Source organism: Manis pentadactyla, chromosome 14, assembly GCF_030020395.1.
Source record: "Manis pentadactyla isolate mManPen7 chromosome 14, mManPen7.hap1, whole genome shotgun sequence".
Lineage (NCBI taxonomy): Eukaryota > Metazoa > Chordata > Mammalia > Pholidota > Manidae > Manis > Manis pentadactyla.
In genome coordinates, this window is record NC_080032.1 from 1,631,556 (window position 1) to 1,649,713 (window position 18,158).

Consider the following 18,158-nt stretch of genomic DNA (forward strand, 5'->3'; position numbering starts at 1 on the left):
CTTGTACTTTCTCCTTAGCAGCAAACTCTGTGCATTCCTTGCCCTTTTAGAAGCACTCTGTCTGTTAGAATTCACCTCTCATACTGTCTTCCTTTATTTTGTCCCAGAGAAGCTGGATGTGGGTCCCTGATTTTCACAAATGGCTCGAATCAATCTCTCCCAGTATTCCACCTTAGCTTTCCAACCACATTAATGTCAAGAGCACCATGTAGTATAGGTACCTGCTCCCACAGCAGATATCCAGGGCTGGGTGTTCTGCAGTCCTAGGTCTCCACCCATTCCCTGCTTTCTCTTCCTCCGGTGAGCTGGGGTGGGGTAATGGATTGGGTCCCTCCAGATCACAGCTTTGTTATGTTACCCTTTTACTTGAGGTGTCCTGTTTTCCCCAGTTTGTCCAAGCCTTCTTTCCTGTTGCTCTTTCAGGATTTGATATATTGATTATATTTTCATATTATATGTGGTTTTGGTATGAGGTTTCTCTTTCACCTCTCATGCCGCCATCTTTAATCCTCTTCCACATTGAGGCTTTTTATAGCCAGGTGTTTTGGCAGGCTTTTGAGTGGATAGGTCAGGGAAAAGGCCGGCTTGTGGCTTGCTGATGTGTCTTCCAGAGAATGCTATAGCCTAAGTAAGATGAAACTTAGGTCTCTCTGAGATGGTGGTTTGGTTTAGTAAAAAATACAGTACTCTGGTCCAGGCTCTATCATTTCTGGCTCTAAAGGGGTATAGGGAGACGGGTCACGATTCTTCTCTTGGTTACTCCCTGGTGAGAGGGAGTTATGAAGGGGATTTTCTGATATTTTGAAGCAGGAAGGCCATTTGGATGTAGTTGCCCGGGAGGTGGCCACCATTAAATCCTGTAAAAATGTTTTGAATAGGTTAATTAAGAATGAAGGAAAAGAAGGAGGGAGGTGATAAAGGCTAATGGGGTCAGGGAGGTAGAAGCCAATAAAGAGGAAGGGGAAACAGGTTATTAGAAGAGCCTTCAAGACGTTTGGAAGCTTGCTCACAAAGGCGTTTTGCTCAATCCCTGATGAGGCTAGATTTGTTGGTGTAAAAGCAGCATTGTTCCTGGAGTGCAGCACATATGCCAGCCTGCAAAGCTGTCAAAGAGATCAAGGTCTCTGAGATTTTGGCAGATGACTGAAGCCAGTGAGTCCACTTGATCTTTTAAGTGCACCATTTTTTGGAAACCTCTTTCCATCCTTCAGCAAGTTCATTTGACAGCCTGATGAACCTAAGAGAATCCTAGGGCCCCAAGACCTGTTCCAGAGCCTGTGATTATTCCCAAGGTGGCCATTAAGAAGACTAGGTGTATGGCATATTGTGCCCTGACATGGGTTAATGGGGAGACAGGGATGAGTAGATCAGATATTACTAAGGAAAGGATGGGAGTGAGGAGGCACAGAGTGCAGACTCCAGTCCAGTTGTTGGCATGCAAATGTATGCCTTGTCTCCGCATACCGACATGATGTCCATTTCCAGGGAATGTCATCCCATTAGATCAAACCGAGTCAGGAGGAGAAAGTCTGGTGGAGGGCTGGGAAGCAACTGTAAGACCACCTCGAATTTGTGCCATCTATGGAAGGAGGAGCTAAAAGCTGCAGCCATCCAGGGGGAGAGGAGTGAGGCTGGCTGCAATACTGTACGAGTCTTGGCTAAGAGCAGGTAACTTCAATTTAGGAAGATTCTGCTACCAGGTGTATCAGGATGTTTTCACTCTTGGGCTCCTCTGTGGGCTAGGGGAGTGTCTTTTAGGGGGTCTTTTCCTCTGTCTTGACAATACTACATGTGACATTGAGATTGCCTTGCAAGAAATTGTACCCAGATACCCATAAGAAAGTTTCCAGATGGTAAATATTGTGGCGATCCAAGGTGGGAGAAGTCAAATGGTGAATTTGCAGAGGGAGGGATCTAAGGAGACACCTGGGGCACAGTGATCTTGTTGGGCTTAAGAAATGCAGAAAGGTAGGGGTTGGGTTAGATGAAGTTCACTTGGGAGGGACCAGTTATGGCCCACTGGGGAAGTCAGTGAGCTTTTAAGTGCTGATACCTTTTAGTGCCCCCTGGAAGTCTGATGTCAATTCCTTCAGCTAGCCCTGTACCCCTGGGACTGGTAGACTCAGTGGATTGTAGACCTCCAGACCTTCAGAAGTGTTGATCCGTGTTCCAAGGGGAGCAGGGGTTGCTGAGTTGGCTGTCTGGGTGAGGTGGAAACAGACCCAGCAGGGTGGTTGGATGGTCCAACTAAAGGTTTGGATGATTCTACCCATATGGCAGTTTCTGACTGGCATATTTAGGAAGGGTCTCTGCTCTGGTGTTAGGAGCTAAGACAATGAGTAATATTGACAAAGAATGGATGGAAGCAGAACACGAGGTACAGGTAGTGATTTGCCTCAGGGAGAAATCTGGGAAAATTCTATGTAGCCATAGGTCCTGGATTATTGTATGTAAGGAGGTGGATGGCAAGTAATGGAAGAGTGATTCTATTAGAACAGTCAAGAAACAAGGAAAGTTATGAAGAGAGAGACTCATGGGATTGTCTAGCCATGCCGTCAGTTTCTTCATCCTCAGGAAGCAGCCTGGTGATCTTCAGGGATATGTGTCCTGTTCGTGTGAGCTGGAAAAGGGGACCCTTTCTGAGAGGAAAAGTGGACCCAGGAGGAAAGACCTTTTCATTTGGCCACAGTTGGGATCATCAGGATTACTTGGAAGGGCCCCATTCGTTTTAGTTTTAGGCCCTGGGATAGGCTGAGGGGCTTCATAAATAACCTGTCTTCAGATTGTAGAACACTGCAGTGAGGGTGTGTAGGTTGTCAGAGGGTTTTCGGAGGGTGGAGTCATCATAGTTGCAGGTGAGATGTCTAAGGGTTATAAGTAAATAATTCACGAAGGATTGGTATCTTTGAGTTTGAGGTGGAAAAAACTGATGGCATTAAGGGGCCTTCCGTACAGAACCTCAAAGGGGCTCAGCATAAAGAGGTTTGTGTGGGAGAGACCAGAATTTAAAAATGGCCAAGAGCACGAGCTTAGCCCAATCCAAATGAACCTGAGGGAAAACTTGGTTAGGGTTTGCTTGAGGTGATTACCTCCCTCTTCCTTACCTGAGGTCTTTGGTCGATACATGATGTTGAATTTCCAGGTTATATTTATGGAAGAGGCCACCTGTTGAGTGATCTGTGAGTTGAATTTAGGTCCATTATCGGTTTGCATAGAGGTTGGCAGTCCAAAGCGCGGGGATGATTTCAGTGAGTAGGGTGTATGTTACTGTAGAAGAATTTTTGTTTGATGTAGCAAAGGCCTCTATCCACCCAGAGGTGTCAACCGTCAAAAGTAGGTATCTTTAGTTCTTTACCAGAGGCATATGGCTAAACTCTGCCAGTCAGTGCTGGGGAGGGATCCCCAGAACTGAAGGGCAGGGAATTGGGGAGGTATAGCAGGTTGGTGGTTTCACATATGGAGCATTAGGTGATCATCTTTTGTAGGGAGGTCCTGAGACCAGGAGTGAGATGTATGTGGGCCTCTAGGAACTGGAACACAGGGAATGATCCGGCATGGAACTGGCCATGGAAAGATGAAAGTAATTTATTTTGTAAGCCTTCAGGACCAATTTTCCATGGAGGAACCAACATTGTCCTTCCTGTAGTGCCCCATTCTTTGCATACAGCTAGCTCTGATAGAGTGACTAGGGAGGGATAAGAGGGAAAAGGAAACAGCGAATGGAGAGAGGGTTGACAGCTGTTTGCTACTATATTAGTTTTATTATTTCCACGAATGATGTGTCCAAGATTTTATCCTGTGAGGTAGTATTTGATGGCCTCTGCAATGAAATACAGCAGTTGTCTGAGGTAGAAGTGCTGCCCCTATGAGATCTTGAATGACGGATCCATTTTGTATAGGGGTGTTTTTTGCTGTTAGGAATCCTCTTGTTCCAGATCTGGGCATATGAATGCAGGACATTATAAGCATATTTGGAGCCTGCATAGAAGTTGATAGTTTTACCTTTTGTGAGAGTAGGAGCTCCGGTGAGTGCAGTAAGTTGTGCTGCTGTGAAGTCGTGACTGCGGGGAGGGCAGCCGCCACAACTACTTCCCAGGGCAGGTAGGACTGGCTGTCATGATAGCCCTCAGTGATGGCATACCCTACCTGGGAGGAGACGGCCTTCGAAACACTTCCATCAACAATCCAGTCAGGAGACCCCAGAATATGTTCTGAGGTTATGGGATGGAAGCGGGTGAGAGTGAAATCCAGGAGCTTGGTGCACTCACGTTGGGGGGTGGTCTGGGCAGTTAGGTACAGGGAGGAGGGAGGCGGGGTTTAGGACACAAGAGCAGAAGATACTCCAGGGTTGTAGAAGCTGACAGATAAGATTTGTTCTTGTGCAGCGAGATATTCCCCAAATACCTATGTTACCACCCGTGTTGTCAGGCTGTTCTGGGTACCACTTGTGTGTCGGCTCTCTGCAAAGGAGACACTGAGATGAAACCGAATAAGACAAGGCTTTTATTTAGTGTGTGAGAACATGGGGAGGAGCCAAGGGTGGCTGGGAGGGGGCGCAACAGGAGCATTTGGAGGAAGAGTCCTGGACTGCTGTGTAGCCTCACAGGGGATGTGTCAACAACAGTCCTACCATTATCCCCGGGCTGTCCTCGCTGGATCAGAACAGCACACGGGATGCCCAGCCAGGCAGAAAGCCTGGTCTCCAGGAGAGAGACTACATTTCCCCCAGGAGCCTGGGTAACTCCCTCCCCTCCCCAGGCATCTGTTTCTCAAACCTGGACCTCATCTCAGAATCTGCTGTAAATATTCAGGATGACAAAGACTTATGTTTCCTCCTGTTCAGGGAAAGTCTCCAAGTTCAAGTCTCGGTAGTCCTGCGGTTACCCCCAGCCTCCATGACACATCTGTGAGCGAGGTCACAGGACCAGCTGTAGCTTTACAAAGCAGCAGTTACTGGATGGAAAGGGCAGCCCACTACAGGCTGACCCAGAGGTGCTGACACTCAGCCATCAGCTCACTGCACCTTGATCCTTCCCTTAAGGAAGTCCCTTAAGAAAGAAATTGCAGTAATTGCTACTTATACATCCCTTGTCAAGGGGCTCCTGAAGTTCCTCTGGAACTTTTATGGTGAGGGGACAGATGGTGATCAGATTTCCTGTCCGTCTGTTGACTTCTAAGGAAAGCTTTGGCCACACTGTGCACACAAGTACTTCCCCATTGACTGGAACCTTTGATATCCACAGGCATGATTATGGCTCATCTTTCTCACCCTGCATCACACACAGGCTCTTTTCTCCATGTATGCCTTGGGACCAGGGGAGAGACAACTGTCCTCTAAGGCCTCGTGCACATCCCCACACAACTGCCTCTCTCATAACTGTGTCATCGCCTAGTGCTGTATGACTTGTCAGTACTCCAGTGCCTGCTCTCCTGGAAAGGTATAGGATTCTCTCCTGAGCATATTTTCTCACACATGATGAGGTCAGACTCATTGGTATAGACTCAAAAACAGTCCTTGCATACAAAAGACTTCTTCCTTAAGCATGAGTTCTGGTGTTTTACAGGCCTGACTGCCAGAGAGAACATTGTCCCCACTCACTACAAGCATATAGATTCTCACCCAAGTGTTTCCACAGGTGGGACACTAGGGATAATTTTTGGATTAAAGTTTAAATACACTCTATATACACAATAGGCTACCCCTTGAGTGTACTTTCTTAAGTCTCAGAAGATTTGATTTAAAGCTAAAACTTTTACCTACATCACTCAAACAATATGCTCCTACCCTGAGTGTTTCAACTGGTGGTAGATCATGGATGACTTTTGGGTAAAGCCTTTTCCACACTCCTTGCAGACAAAAGGCTTCTGGCCTGAGTGTTTCCACTGGTGGGAGATCAGGTAAGATTTTTCGATAAAGCCTTGTCCACACTCCTTGCACACAAAAGGCTTCTGGCCTGAGTGTTTCCACTGGTGGGAGATCAGCTTTGATTTTTGGATAAAGCCTTGTCCACACTCCTTGCACACAAAAGGCTTCTGGCCTGAGTGTTTCCACTGGTGGGAGATCAGGTAGGATTTTTGGATAAAGCCTTGTCCGCACTCCTTGCACACAAAAGGCTTCTGGCCTGAGTGTTTCCTCTGGTGGCAGATCAGGTATGATTTTTTGACAAAGCTTTGTCCACACTCCTTACACACAAAAGGCTTCTGGCCTGAGTGTTTCCACTGGTGGGTGGTCAGGTTTGATTTTTGGATAAAGCCTTGTCCACACTCCTTGCACACAAAAGGCTTCTGGCCTGAGTGTTTCCACTGGTGGGAAACCAGAGATGATTTGTGCATCAAGCCCTGTCCACAATCCTTACACACAAAAGGCTTCTGGCCTGAGTGTTTCCACTGGTGGTAGATCAACTGTGAATTTTTGATAAAGCCTTGTCCACACTCCTTGCACACAAAAGGCTTCTGGCCTGAGTGTTTCCACTGGTGGGAGACCAGGTAAGATTTTTGGATAAAGCCTTGTCCACACTCCTTGCACATAAAAGGCTTCTGGCCTGAGTGTTTCCACTGGTGGGAGATCAGGTGTGATTTTTGGATAAAGCCCTCTCCACACTCCTTGCACACAAAAGGCTTCTGGCCTGAGTGTTTCCGCTGGTGGGAGATCAGCTTTGGTTTTTGGGTATAGCCTTGTCCACACTCCTTGCACACAAAAGGCTTCTCCCCTGTGTGTGTCCATTGGTGCAAAACCAGAGATGATTTTGTGGTAAAACCGTGCTCACACTTCTTGCACACAAATGGCTTCTCCCCTGAGTGTGTCCTCTGATGGATTATAAGGTATGATTTTCTGACAAAGCCTTTTCCACACTCCTTGCACATGAAAGGCTTCTCCCCTGTGTGTTTCCACTGGTGAGAAACCAGAGATGATTTTTGGAGAAATCCTTGCCCACACTCCTTGCACACAAAGGGCTTCTCCCCTGTGTGTTTCCACTGGTGAGAAACCAGAGATGATTTTTGGACAAATCCTTGCCCACACTCCTTGCATATAAAGGGCTTCTCCCCTGAGTGTGTCTTCTTGTATGTTACGAGGTTTGGCTTATCACTGAAGTCTGGCCCACCCTCCCTGCACATATACGGACTCTCTCCTGGGTGCATCTTCTGGTGCAAGAATAGTCCTGACTTATCAATAAAGTCCTGTCCACACTCCATGAATGTTAAAAGATTCTGTCCATAATGCGCTTTCCTTTGTTCAAGTAGCTTTGTCTTCTGGCTAAAGCCTTGCCCACACTCTGCACATCTGAATACTTCCCATCCCAAATTTTCTCTTTCTTTTAACAGTTTGCCTGTTTCTTTAGGATTTCCCCTCTGGGCTTGGTTGCTATCAATTTCCACCACTGTGTTCCTTTGATCCAGACTTACTGTGTTAGTGGGGTTTGAGCTGGCAGATACCCACAAGGTCTGACTCCTCTTCCTCAACAAGGTTTGGGAGTTTTCTTCTGTCTCTTGACCTTCTGCCCTATCACTCTGGTCACTCTGATGAGAGAGTTCTTCCTGCTCTCGTTCCTGGTGCTCCAGGCCAGGACTCTTTCCCTGTGGGTAATTTGTTGCATGTATGCCTGGAGACACCTGAGAAGAATGGTCATGAATTGTGTGCCAGATGAGGGTGTGCTGACTGCAGAAGGCCAGTGGGTTGCTGACGGGAAACAGATGGATTTCTGGCTTTGCTTCTGCTGAAGAGAAAGTGCCCAGTCAGGATGGTCACAGGTAAGGTAGCCTGGGCCACCACCCAACACAAATGCCACTACCTCACACAAGGGTTCCCTTCACAGGCCCTGCTCCTGCATCTAGTTCGAAGCTTGTATCTTTCCTTAGAGAGAAATGTACACACAGAAAAATGATTTCCTCCATAGTCTGTTTTCTAAATCACAGTTAGAGCATCATTTAGATTATAAATTCTCCTCAGCTTAAAAAGGAATGAAATTTTGCTGTTTGTGACAACATTCATGGGTCCTGAGTCATTATGTTAATTCAAATATGACAAAGACAAATACTGTGTGACAGCACCAGAAGTGTGATCTGAAGAACAAAACTGAAACAGACTGATAGGTAACAAAATGATGGACAACAAAGAAGGGCTACGGGTTGCTGGGGAGGTAGACAAAACAAGGTGAGGGGATAAAGACATACAAACTTCAAGTTATAATATATGTTAGTCATGGGAGCAACCGTAGAGCTCAGGGTGTACAGTCAATACTGTGATAACTTTGTGAGATGATGAGCTCACCTCCATGCAGACCACAGGTCAGAGGCAAATAAACAATATGCTGGTGTTATCATAGAAGGCCCGGTAGGATTCCATTAACACCAAGTTCCAGAACTGGCCAAGTGCTGCCCACTGGGCAGAACCACAGTAGCAGTGGCCTTGGGGAATGGGGAGTCGGGAAAGAACCATGAAGCCGCCTGAGGTTATTTGCTGGGGAACCACAGTTCTCAGCTCACACAGGGGTGTGCACATGAGAACACACTGCCTGTCATTGCAGGTCTGCATGTGGCATGGTATTTGGACTCTACCTACAAAGACCCACATGGAAACATCTGAATACTGGTTAGATTGACTTCCATGCAGAAGGGCTCATGGGTTAGAGGAAATGTTGTCTGCAACTCCCTTTGACAGCACCAGACATAAAATGGGCTCTTGGACAACTAGAGGAAGGCACAGATGGGGAAACATGTCATCAAGAATACAGAGCAAAACACTAAGTGTTGAGTCCAGGAAGTTACAAAAATTTCAGACTGTTGGCAAAATGTACTGCAGGATGTAAATTTTAAAGACACATGGTACAAAAACATGTTAAATGGTTGATGCTATCAAAACAAATCTAGTGAACATACTATTAAGATCAGAATAGTATTACTCGATATTGGAGATGAAATGATAGGATGACCAAGATTTGTTTCGAAATAATCAAACAGTGGAAGAAGAGGGTGAGAGTGGGAGGAGGCAGGACTGCCCCCAAGAGAGTGGAGCCTGGAGATGGGTCCACAGAGCTCATCACAGTCTTACATCTACACACTAAGAGTGGGAACAAAGTGTTACCATAATGACACAATAACACTTCAATTCATCAGGGAAAAATGGAACAGCTGTTGTGCAATCAAAGATTTAAAATTCATTTCATAAATACTGGACGGATAGTTCAGACTGACCCACACATGTCAACTAAATCAGCAAAGACATATGAGCTGAGAAACGACAACAATCTACAGGATGAGTTCACGGCCGTGGCACAGTGAGGATTCCTACAGCAGGACACAAAGGAGACTTCCAAGCACATGACGGCCACTTCAACTTGACTCAGCTAACAGGTTTCCCAAGAAAGGCCTAGGTATCAACAAGGACAAATGAAGCCTAAAACCAACACCTTCAGGCTAATAAGAAGATACACCACAAACTTACACTTGTCCACAGCTCAAAAAGGAGCATCAGTTCTCAGAAGAATCTCCTGTGATCCAACCATAAGAGTCTCAGAGAGGGAGGCCCATGGGACACACAGAAGGGAACAAGTGGCCCAAAGGGGAACCCCCATTGCTCCAAGAAAGCAAGTCCAGGTGACAGGTGTAGAAAAGAACCATGACAAACAGTATCCATGGTGCCCAACTCCAGAGAGCAGCCCCCTAAAGGCAGTGCCTCTGGGGCACAAGAGGGGAAAGAACTGAACCCAGAGACAATGGTGGAGAGAGGAAGAGGTGGAAGATGGGACGGACAGGGTCCTGCAGGACACTAACAAAGAGAAGAAACACCACTGCTGCCTCAGAGAGCCGGGCGGTCAGCAAGGCCACAGTGGGAAAGCCTGCTGGGGAGAAGGAGGGCTACCTGCAGGAGGATGGAGTTAGGGTACCCAGGACATGCCCTTACTTGTTCAAGACAATGATGGTGTAGGAGGCACACTGGGCCAGGCAGCCTTAGAAGCCACGGTGTGGGAGGAAAGCTTCCTGCCAGTGCCTCTGAACAGCCATCCCTGCCCTGCAAGGCCAGTGTCCACCCGAGGTTCCCCTCACCTGGACAAGGGCCTGGCCGATGTCTTTTCTCTTCCCTCCAGGGCTCTTCACCTTGTTCCAGCCAAGTGATGAGGTCTGGTTTAGAACAGGGAATTCCTGCTTAGTGGGAAAAAGGGGCAGGTCATTCTTGATTATAGCCTCGAGAGGCTATTTTTGGCTTCCAGACCTGGGTGGTGGGAATGAGCTCGAAAGCATGCATTCTAGGCCCTCCTTGTTCCAGTCAAGTGGTTGGTTGTGTGTAAGGATAGCACTGGCAAGGTAGGGAACCTGGCTGAGATGGGCGGTGGTGTGCCGTGTCTTCTGGGCTTGGAGTAGTGCCTGGTTCTCAGCCAGACCCCAGGCAGTTAGGTGCACAGGAGGCAAAACTGCCATGAGGGGAGCCCACACTCACCGAGTGAGACCAGGTGGCTGAAGTTCTCCAGCATCACGTGTCTGTACAGGGTCCTCTGCGCAGGGCTCAGCAGCTTCCATTCCTTCTGCGTGAAATCCACAGCCACATCCTCAAATGTCACAAAAGCCTGCAACACAAACCCAGGCCTGCTCACCGGGAGGCTGCGAGCCACAGCCTGGCCATGTGTGGGCACGGGGTCTACATCCGTCCCCCAGGTTTGCAGGCGACCACCGGGTACCAGACTTTCCACACTGCAGGCGGTGGTTCCCAGGGGCAGCCTGAGGCAGATAGTACGCCTGCCCTCCTCCCCAGCCCGAGGACCTGCCTAATCCCTCAGGGGCTGATCAGGCAGCCCGTCCTGCTGGAAGCCTTGGCCACCACTGCCTACGGCCCCTCCCCTCACACACCAACCAACCGATCTTCACTGGGCACTGGAACATGGACATCCATCATCTGCTTCAGTTTTCTTTGTGTGCTGCTCACACATCAGCACTTGATGCAGTCCTGCCCAGTCCCCCACAGGGAGGCAGCCAGGCCAGGCAGGTCACTTCCCGAGGATGGCTGCTGCCTTGGCCCTGTACCAATGAGGCAGTCACCAGGGCAGGTGAAGGGAATGGGTTCATCCTGTGATGATAAATATAGGATATCTAGTACATCTCACCTCTCTCCCAGTCTTCCAGGGTCCCAGAGTCACCTTCCTGCTCTCCATGGAGAAGGGAACCCCTCAGAGGGCTGCTCTGTGTGAAGGAAAGAGAGTAAGAGGGTGCCTGGGTGCACCTGTCCTGTGGAAGGCAGGGCTGACCCTAGCAGTGGGGGGCAGTCCGAGGGCACCAGCAAAGCCACCAACAGTGTCCTCAAAAAGGAAGAGGGTGCCAGGCTATTTACTGGCACAGCTCCATGCTGTGGCCTGGGCATGAGGGCTCAGTATCCTGGGAGCTGAGTGACCTTTTTCTTACAATGTTGAGTGAATGGGAGACAGCCTTGGGACACCCAAGGGGAACTACTGCCTTTAAAGTTAGAACCCAGAGCTCCAGGAGACTCATGACAGTTCTGTTGCCTGTCCCAGCCTCAATTTCCCTGTGCTTAAAGGAGAGATAACCACAGGTCACAGACTAGAGGCCACACCTAGATGGTGTTGACTTAATGCACAGCATACTAACCTCAAGGGCAAAGCCCAAGGGAGACATGGGGAGCCTAATGTGGGGAGACACTGGTATCAAAGCAACATCCCACCCCAGACCAACCGTAAGCAGTGAGCTCTCCCACCAGAACCCCTCCCCCATTTATGGCAATGACATAGCCTGTGTCTGGGGAGCAGGTGTCAGGTCACACTGCGGAGGTCTCAGGGGGATTTCTGATCAGAGGTGAATGGGCAGAGGCTTTCCCACAGGATCGCTTCTAACAGCAACTATGCCCTACCTCCACCCCTCATATACCCAAGGTCAGGGGACAAAGGTTGCAACCCAGCTAAGAAAATAGGATTGGAACAGTTCCCAGTATTTCAACGTACCATCAGCACGAGCAGGAGGGTGAGCTGTGGTGAATAAGAAGTCCTAAGACATAGAATCCACCTCACATTTGTGAACTGCTGCAATTTGGATCCTGGTGCAGCAAAGTACCTGTGAAGCACTTTACCGGGAATCGTTGTGATCGGAACATGAGCCGGATGGTAATTAGTACTAAAGAGTTATTAATTTTGTTATCTTAAGAAATCTTTGGTTTCTAAAAAACAAGCCTTTACCTGTTATAGAAAACCCACTGAACTACTTATGAGTGAATGTGATCTCTGAGTTATGTTTTCACGATATGGGCCATATATGGTAACATTTACAATTGAGTAATGTGTCCAAGGGAGTTTGTCATACCCTTTTCAATTTTTTTTTTAAAAATTAAGGGAGAAGTATTTTGGGAAAAAGATGGTAGTGGAAGAGTGAGACAGAAACCTCCTCCCAAAACCACATATACCACAAAAATACTGCAAATTCAACTAATCCTGAGTGACCCAAAGACTGCAGAACTGACTGCCTACATATAGGGAAAAGAGAAGACTTCACAGAAAAGGGTAAAGGAGCAAACCCATGATCACATGGGACATAAGCCCTCCCTCCACCCCAGCTTATAGGCAGGAGGTAGAAAAATGGAGCCGGGAGGGAGTAGAAGCCCAGAACTGCTAAACACCCACCCCTGGAGATCTGCTCCTGGTACATAAAGCCACATTACATGGTGCTCTGGAGATTAGTGGACTTGGAAAGCAAAGACAGGCAGAATACTCAGAGTGACTGAGCTTCCTGCCACTGGCAGAGAACAAGTACCAACAAATGTCCAGTCTGGGACATAAGAAAGGTGGGCACTTTAAAAGGCTTCCCAAGAGTGACAGGGCTGCTAAAGGGGCAAGAAATACATGGAGCTTGCTGCTCAGTAGAAAGGACAGGTGAACAAAATCGTACCAGCACCCTTAGCACAGCAGGTTGGGAACTTTCAGGAGCTTCAGGTACTCCAACCCCATGCCTGGCAACACAGCACTGAGGTCCCACACTGCGATATGCAGACTGCCACTCCATCCTCCCCAACAGCACTGGTTCTTAAACCTACCGCCTGCGCCATTGTGCTATGCCAGCCAGAGGGTGGCCCCACCTATGGCAGCTACAAGCACATAACACAGGAGTCCCACCTGGCATGGTCAGCCCACTGGCCCTGGGAGTGGAGGCAGGCCTGCAGCTCAGAAGCAGGAAAAATTTATTTCCTCCCGAAAGGCACTGGCATTGCATCCCTGCACCCATCACCATTGCAGCAGGGGCTGAGCAGCTCTAGAGAGTAGAGCAAAAGAATCTTCTACAAACAAATCCCTCAAAACCCAGAAAGAGGCCTAAGTGAAACTGAAATCACCAATCTTCCTGATAGAGGTTTCAAAATAAAAGTCATAAACAGGTTCATGGAACTACACAAAAATATTGAAGATCTCAGGGAGGATTTCAAGAATGAAGAACTTTGGAAAATACAGTATCTGAAATGAAACATGCAATGGAGAGATTCAAAAGTAGATTAGATGAGGCAGAGGAGCTGGTAAATGAAATAGAAATCAGAGAACAGGAAAACAAACTGAAGCAGAGAGAGAAAAGGATCTGTAGGAATGAAAGAATAATGACAGAACTGTGCGACCAATCCAAGTGGAGCAATATTCGCATTATAGGGGTACCAGAAGAAGAAGAAGAGAGAAAAAGGGATAGACAGTCTCTTTGAGGAAATAGATGCTGAAAACGTCCCCAGGCTGGGGAAGGAAATAGTTTCTCAGGCAATGGAAGTGCACAGACATCCCAACACAAGGGACCCAAGGAGGACAACACCAAGACATATAATAATTACAATGGCAAAGATCAAGGATAAGGGCAGAGTATTAAAAGCAGCCAGAGAGAGAAATAAGATCACATACAAAAGAAAGCCCATCAGACTTCTCAGCAGAAACCTTACAGGCCGGAAGGGAGTGGCATGATATAGTTAATGAAATGAAGCAGAAGGCCCTGAAACCAAGAATACTCTATTCCGCAAGATTATCATTTAAACTTGAAACAGGGATTAAACAATTTTCAGATAACCAAAAGTTGTTGTAATTTAACTCCCCAAAACACTCTCTACAGTGTATTTTAAAGGACCTGATAGAGGTGGAAGTACTCCTAAGGCTAAATAGCTCTCACCAGAGAAAATGAAACCATAGCAAATGAAGTAGGCCAATTAATTACTAAGAAAATGCAAAATTAAATCAACTACCAACAAAATCACTCAGGGGATACACAAAGAGTACAGAATATGACACCTGTTATATAAAGAGTGGAGGAGGAAGAAAAAGAAGGGAAAAAGAGAACCATTAGATTGTGCTTGTAATAGTGTAATAAATGAGGTAAGTTAGACTGATGGTAACGAAGCTACTCTTGAACATTCCGTAACCATGAATCCAAGCCCAAAATGGCAAAAATGATATATCTATTAATAATCACCCTAATTGTAAATGGACTGAATGCACCAATCAAAAGACATAGAGAATGGATATAAAACACAAGAACAAGCTATATGCTGCAAACTAGAGGCTCACTTCAAACCCAAAGACATATACAGAATAAAAGTGAAGGGATCAAAAAGACATTTCATGAAAACAATAGAGAGAAAAAAGCAGGAGTTGCAGTTCTTGCATCAAAAATACACTTGAACACAAAGAAAGTATCAAGAGACAAGGACATTATATAATGATAAGGGGTTCAGTCCAACAAGATGATATAACCATTATAAATATCTAGGCATCCAAATAGGAGGACCTAAATATGTGAAACAAAGAGTAACAGAATTAAAGGCGGAATAGAATGCACTGTATTCATTTTAGGAGAATTCAACACAACACTCACTCCAAAGTACAGGTCATGTACACAGAAAATAAGTAAGACACAGAAGCACTGAACAACACATTAGAACTGGTGAACCTAACAAACATCTATAGAACACTCCACCCAAGAGCAGCAGGATACACATTCTTCTCAAGTACACATGGAACATTTTCCAGAATAGATCACAAACTGGGCTACAAAAAGGGCGGCTATAAACTGAAAAAGACTGAAATTGTGCCATCCAGCTTCTAAGACCAGAAAGGTATGAAAGTATAAATAAATATACAATGAAAACAAAATGCTAACAAACACCTGGAGTCTTAACAACATGCTCCTAAATAATTAATGTATCAATGACCAAATAAAAACACAGATCAAGCCATATACAGAAAGAGATGAAAACAACAACTCAACATGCCCAAACCTGTGGGATGCTGCAAAGGCAGTTCTAAGAGGAAAATATATTGCAATACAATCTTACCTCAAAAAAGAATAATGCCAAATGAATGGTCTAAACTCACAATGAATAAAACTAGAAAAGAAAAGAACAAATGAGACACAAAGTCAGAATAAGGAGAGACATAACAAAGATGAGAGCAGAAAAAAAATTGAGAGTAAAACAATACAAAGAATCAATGAAATCAGGAGTTGGTTCTTTGAGAAAATAAATAAAACAGATAAACCCATAGCCAGCTTACCAAGAAAGAGAGCCTAAACACACAACAGAATCATAAAAGAGAAAGGAAAAATCACTACAGACACCATGAAAATACATAGAATTATTAGAAAATACTATAAAGATTTATATACTAACAAATTGGACAATCTAGATGAAGTGGACAATTTTCTAGAAAAATACAACCTCCCAAGACTGACCTAGGAAGAAACAGAAAATCTGAACAAACCAATTACCAGCAAGGAAATTGAACTGGTAATACAAAAATCTACATAGGAACAAAAACCCTGTAACAGATGGCTTCACTGCTGAGTTTTATCAGACATTTAGAGAAGATATAACACCCATTCTCCTTAGTTTTCCAAAAAGTAGAGGAGGAGGGTATACTTCCAAACCCATTCTATGAAGCAAGCATCACTCTAATCCCCAACCAGAGAAAGATACCACACACACACACAAAAGTTACAGAACAATAGACCTCATGAACATAGATGAAAAAATCCTCAACAAAATATTAGGAAACCAAATTTAAAAATACATCAAAAAGTTCTTCCACCATGCTCAAGTGACATTTACTCCAAGGATGCAAGGATGGTGTAGTATTCAAAAACCCATCAACACCATACACCACATCAGCAAAAAGAAGGACAAAATCACATGATCATCTCCATAGATGGTGAAAAACATCTGAAAAAATTCAACATCCATTCATGATAAAAACTCAACAAAATGGGTATAGTTAGTAAGTACCTCAACATAATAAAGGCTACATATGACAAACCCACAGCAAACATCATACTTAACAATGAGAAGCTGAAAGCTTTTCCTTTAAGATCAGGAACAAGACAAGGATGCCCACAAACCCCACTTTTATTCAACATAGTACTGGAAGTCCCAGCCACGGCAATCAGACAACACAAAGAAATAAAATGCATCCAAATTGGTAAGGAAGAACTTAAACTGTGACTGTTTAAAGATGACATGATATTCTACATAAAAAACCCCTAAAGAATTCACTCCAGAAGTACTAGAACTAATAACTGAATTCAGCAAAGTTGCAGGATACAAAATTAATACACAGAAATCTGTTGCATTCCTACATACTAACGATGGACTAGCAGAAAGAGAAATCAGGAAAACAATTCCAATCACAATTGCATCAAAAAGAATAAAATACCTAGGAATAAACCTAATGTAGGAGAAAGTCCTATACCCTGAGAACTATAAGACGCTCATGAGAGAAATTAAAGAAGATACCAGTACACAGAAATACATCCCATGCTCATAGATAGAAATGATTAATATTGTCAAAATGGCCATCCTGCCTAATGTAACCTACAGATTCAGTGTAATCCCTATCAAAATACCAACAGCAGCACTCTTCAATGAACTAGAACAATTAGCTCTACAATTCATATGGAATCACAAAAAACCGTGAATAGCTAAAAGCAATCCTGAGAGGGAAGAATAAAGCTGGGGGGATTATGCTCCCCGACTTCAAGCTCTACCACAAAGCCACAGTAATCAAAACAACTTGGTACTGGCACAAGAACAGACCCATAGGCCAAAGGAACAGAAGAGAGAGCCCGAATATGAACCCACACATATAGGGCTAATTAATATACAATGAAGGCACTGTGGATATACAATGGGGAAAAGATAGCGTCTTCAACAACTGGTGCTGACAAGAAAGACAGCTACATGTAAGAGAATGAAACTGGATTATTCTCTAACTCTATACACAGAAGTAAACTTGAAATGCATCAAAGACCTGAATGTAAGTCACAAAACTATAAAAACTCAGAGAAAAACACAGGAAAAAAATCTCTTGAATATAAACATGAGCAGTTTTTTCATGAACACATTTCCTTAGGCAAGGGAAACAAAAGCAAAAATGAACAAATGGGACTACATCAAACTGAAAAGCATCTACACAACAAAGGACTCCATCACTAGAACAAAAATGCATCCTACAGGATGGGAGAATATATTCATAAACCAGTCATCTGATAAGGAGTTAACATCCAAAACATATAAAGAACTCACACACCTTAACACACCAAAAACCAAGTAACCCAAATATAAAATGGGTGGAAAATATAAAGAGACACTTCTCTAAAAAAAGAAATCTGAATGCCTAACAGGCACATGAAAAGATGCTCAATATTGCTAATCATCAGGGAAATGCAAATTAAAACCACAATGAGATTTCATCTCACACCAGTTATGATGGCCAAATTCCAAACAAAAGGAACAAAAAATGCGGGCAAGGATGGAGAGAAAGGAGAACCCTCCTACACTGTTGGTGGGAATGTAAATTAGTTCAACCATTGTGGAAAGCAATATGGAAGTTCCTCAAAAAATTAAAAATAGAAGTACCATTTGATCTAGGAATTCCACTGCTAGGAATTTACCAAAACAAAACAGGATTTCTGACTCAAAAAGACATATGCACCCATGTATTTATTGCAGCAGTATTTACAATAGCCAAGATAGGGAAGCAACATAAGTGTCCATCAGTAAGTGAATGGATAAAGATATGGCACATACAGTGAAATATTATTCAGCCATAAAAAGAAAACACATCCTGCCATTAGAGTCAACATGGACAGAGGTAGAGGGCCTTACGCTCAGTGAAACAAGCCAGGAGAAGAATGGTAAGTACCAAACAATT

At 44.9% G+C, this 18,158-nt stretch overlaps 1 protein-coding gene across 11 annotated transcripts in view; it reads right to left on the reverse strand.

The window, feature by feature from the left end:
* LOC130680785 (zinc finger protein 169-like) overlaps positions 1-18,158 on the reverse strand; it is a 233,289-nt gene that overhangs the window by 204,889 nt on the left and 10,242 nt on the right. The window contains exons 2-5 of one of the 11 annotated variants that reach the window (XR_008993824.1): positions 11,097-11,172; positions 10,436-10,562; positions 10,045-10,119; positions 4,589-7,712 (exon numbers count right to left, since the gene is read on the reverse strand). Coding sequence is in view for 2 of the 11 variants with exons in the window: in XM_057492174.1 (XP_057348157.1) it covers positions 10,045-10,143; positions 10,436-10,562; positions 11,097-11,144 (274 nt within the window). In the remaining 9 variants the exon portion in view is untranslated. Of the gene's footprint in view, positions 1-4,588; positions 7,716-10,044; positions 10,144-10,435; positions 10,563-10,842; positions 11,173-18,158 lie in introns of those variants that run through there. The other 10 variants (XR_008993820.1, XR_008993823.1, XR_008993818.1 and 7 more) reach the window with 10 other exon arrangements.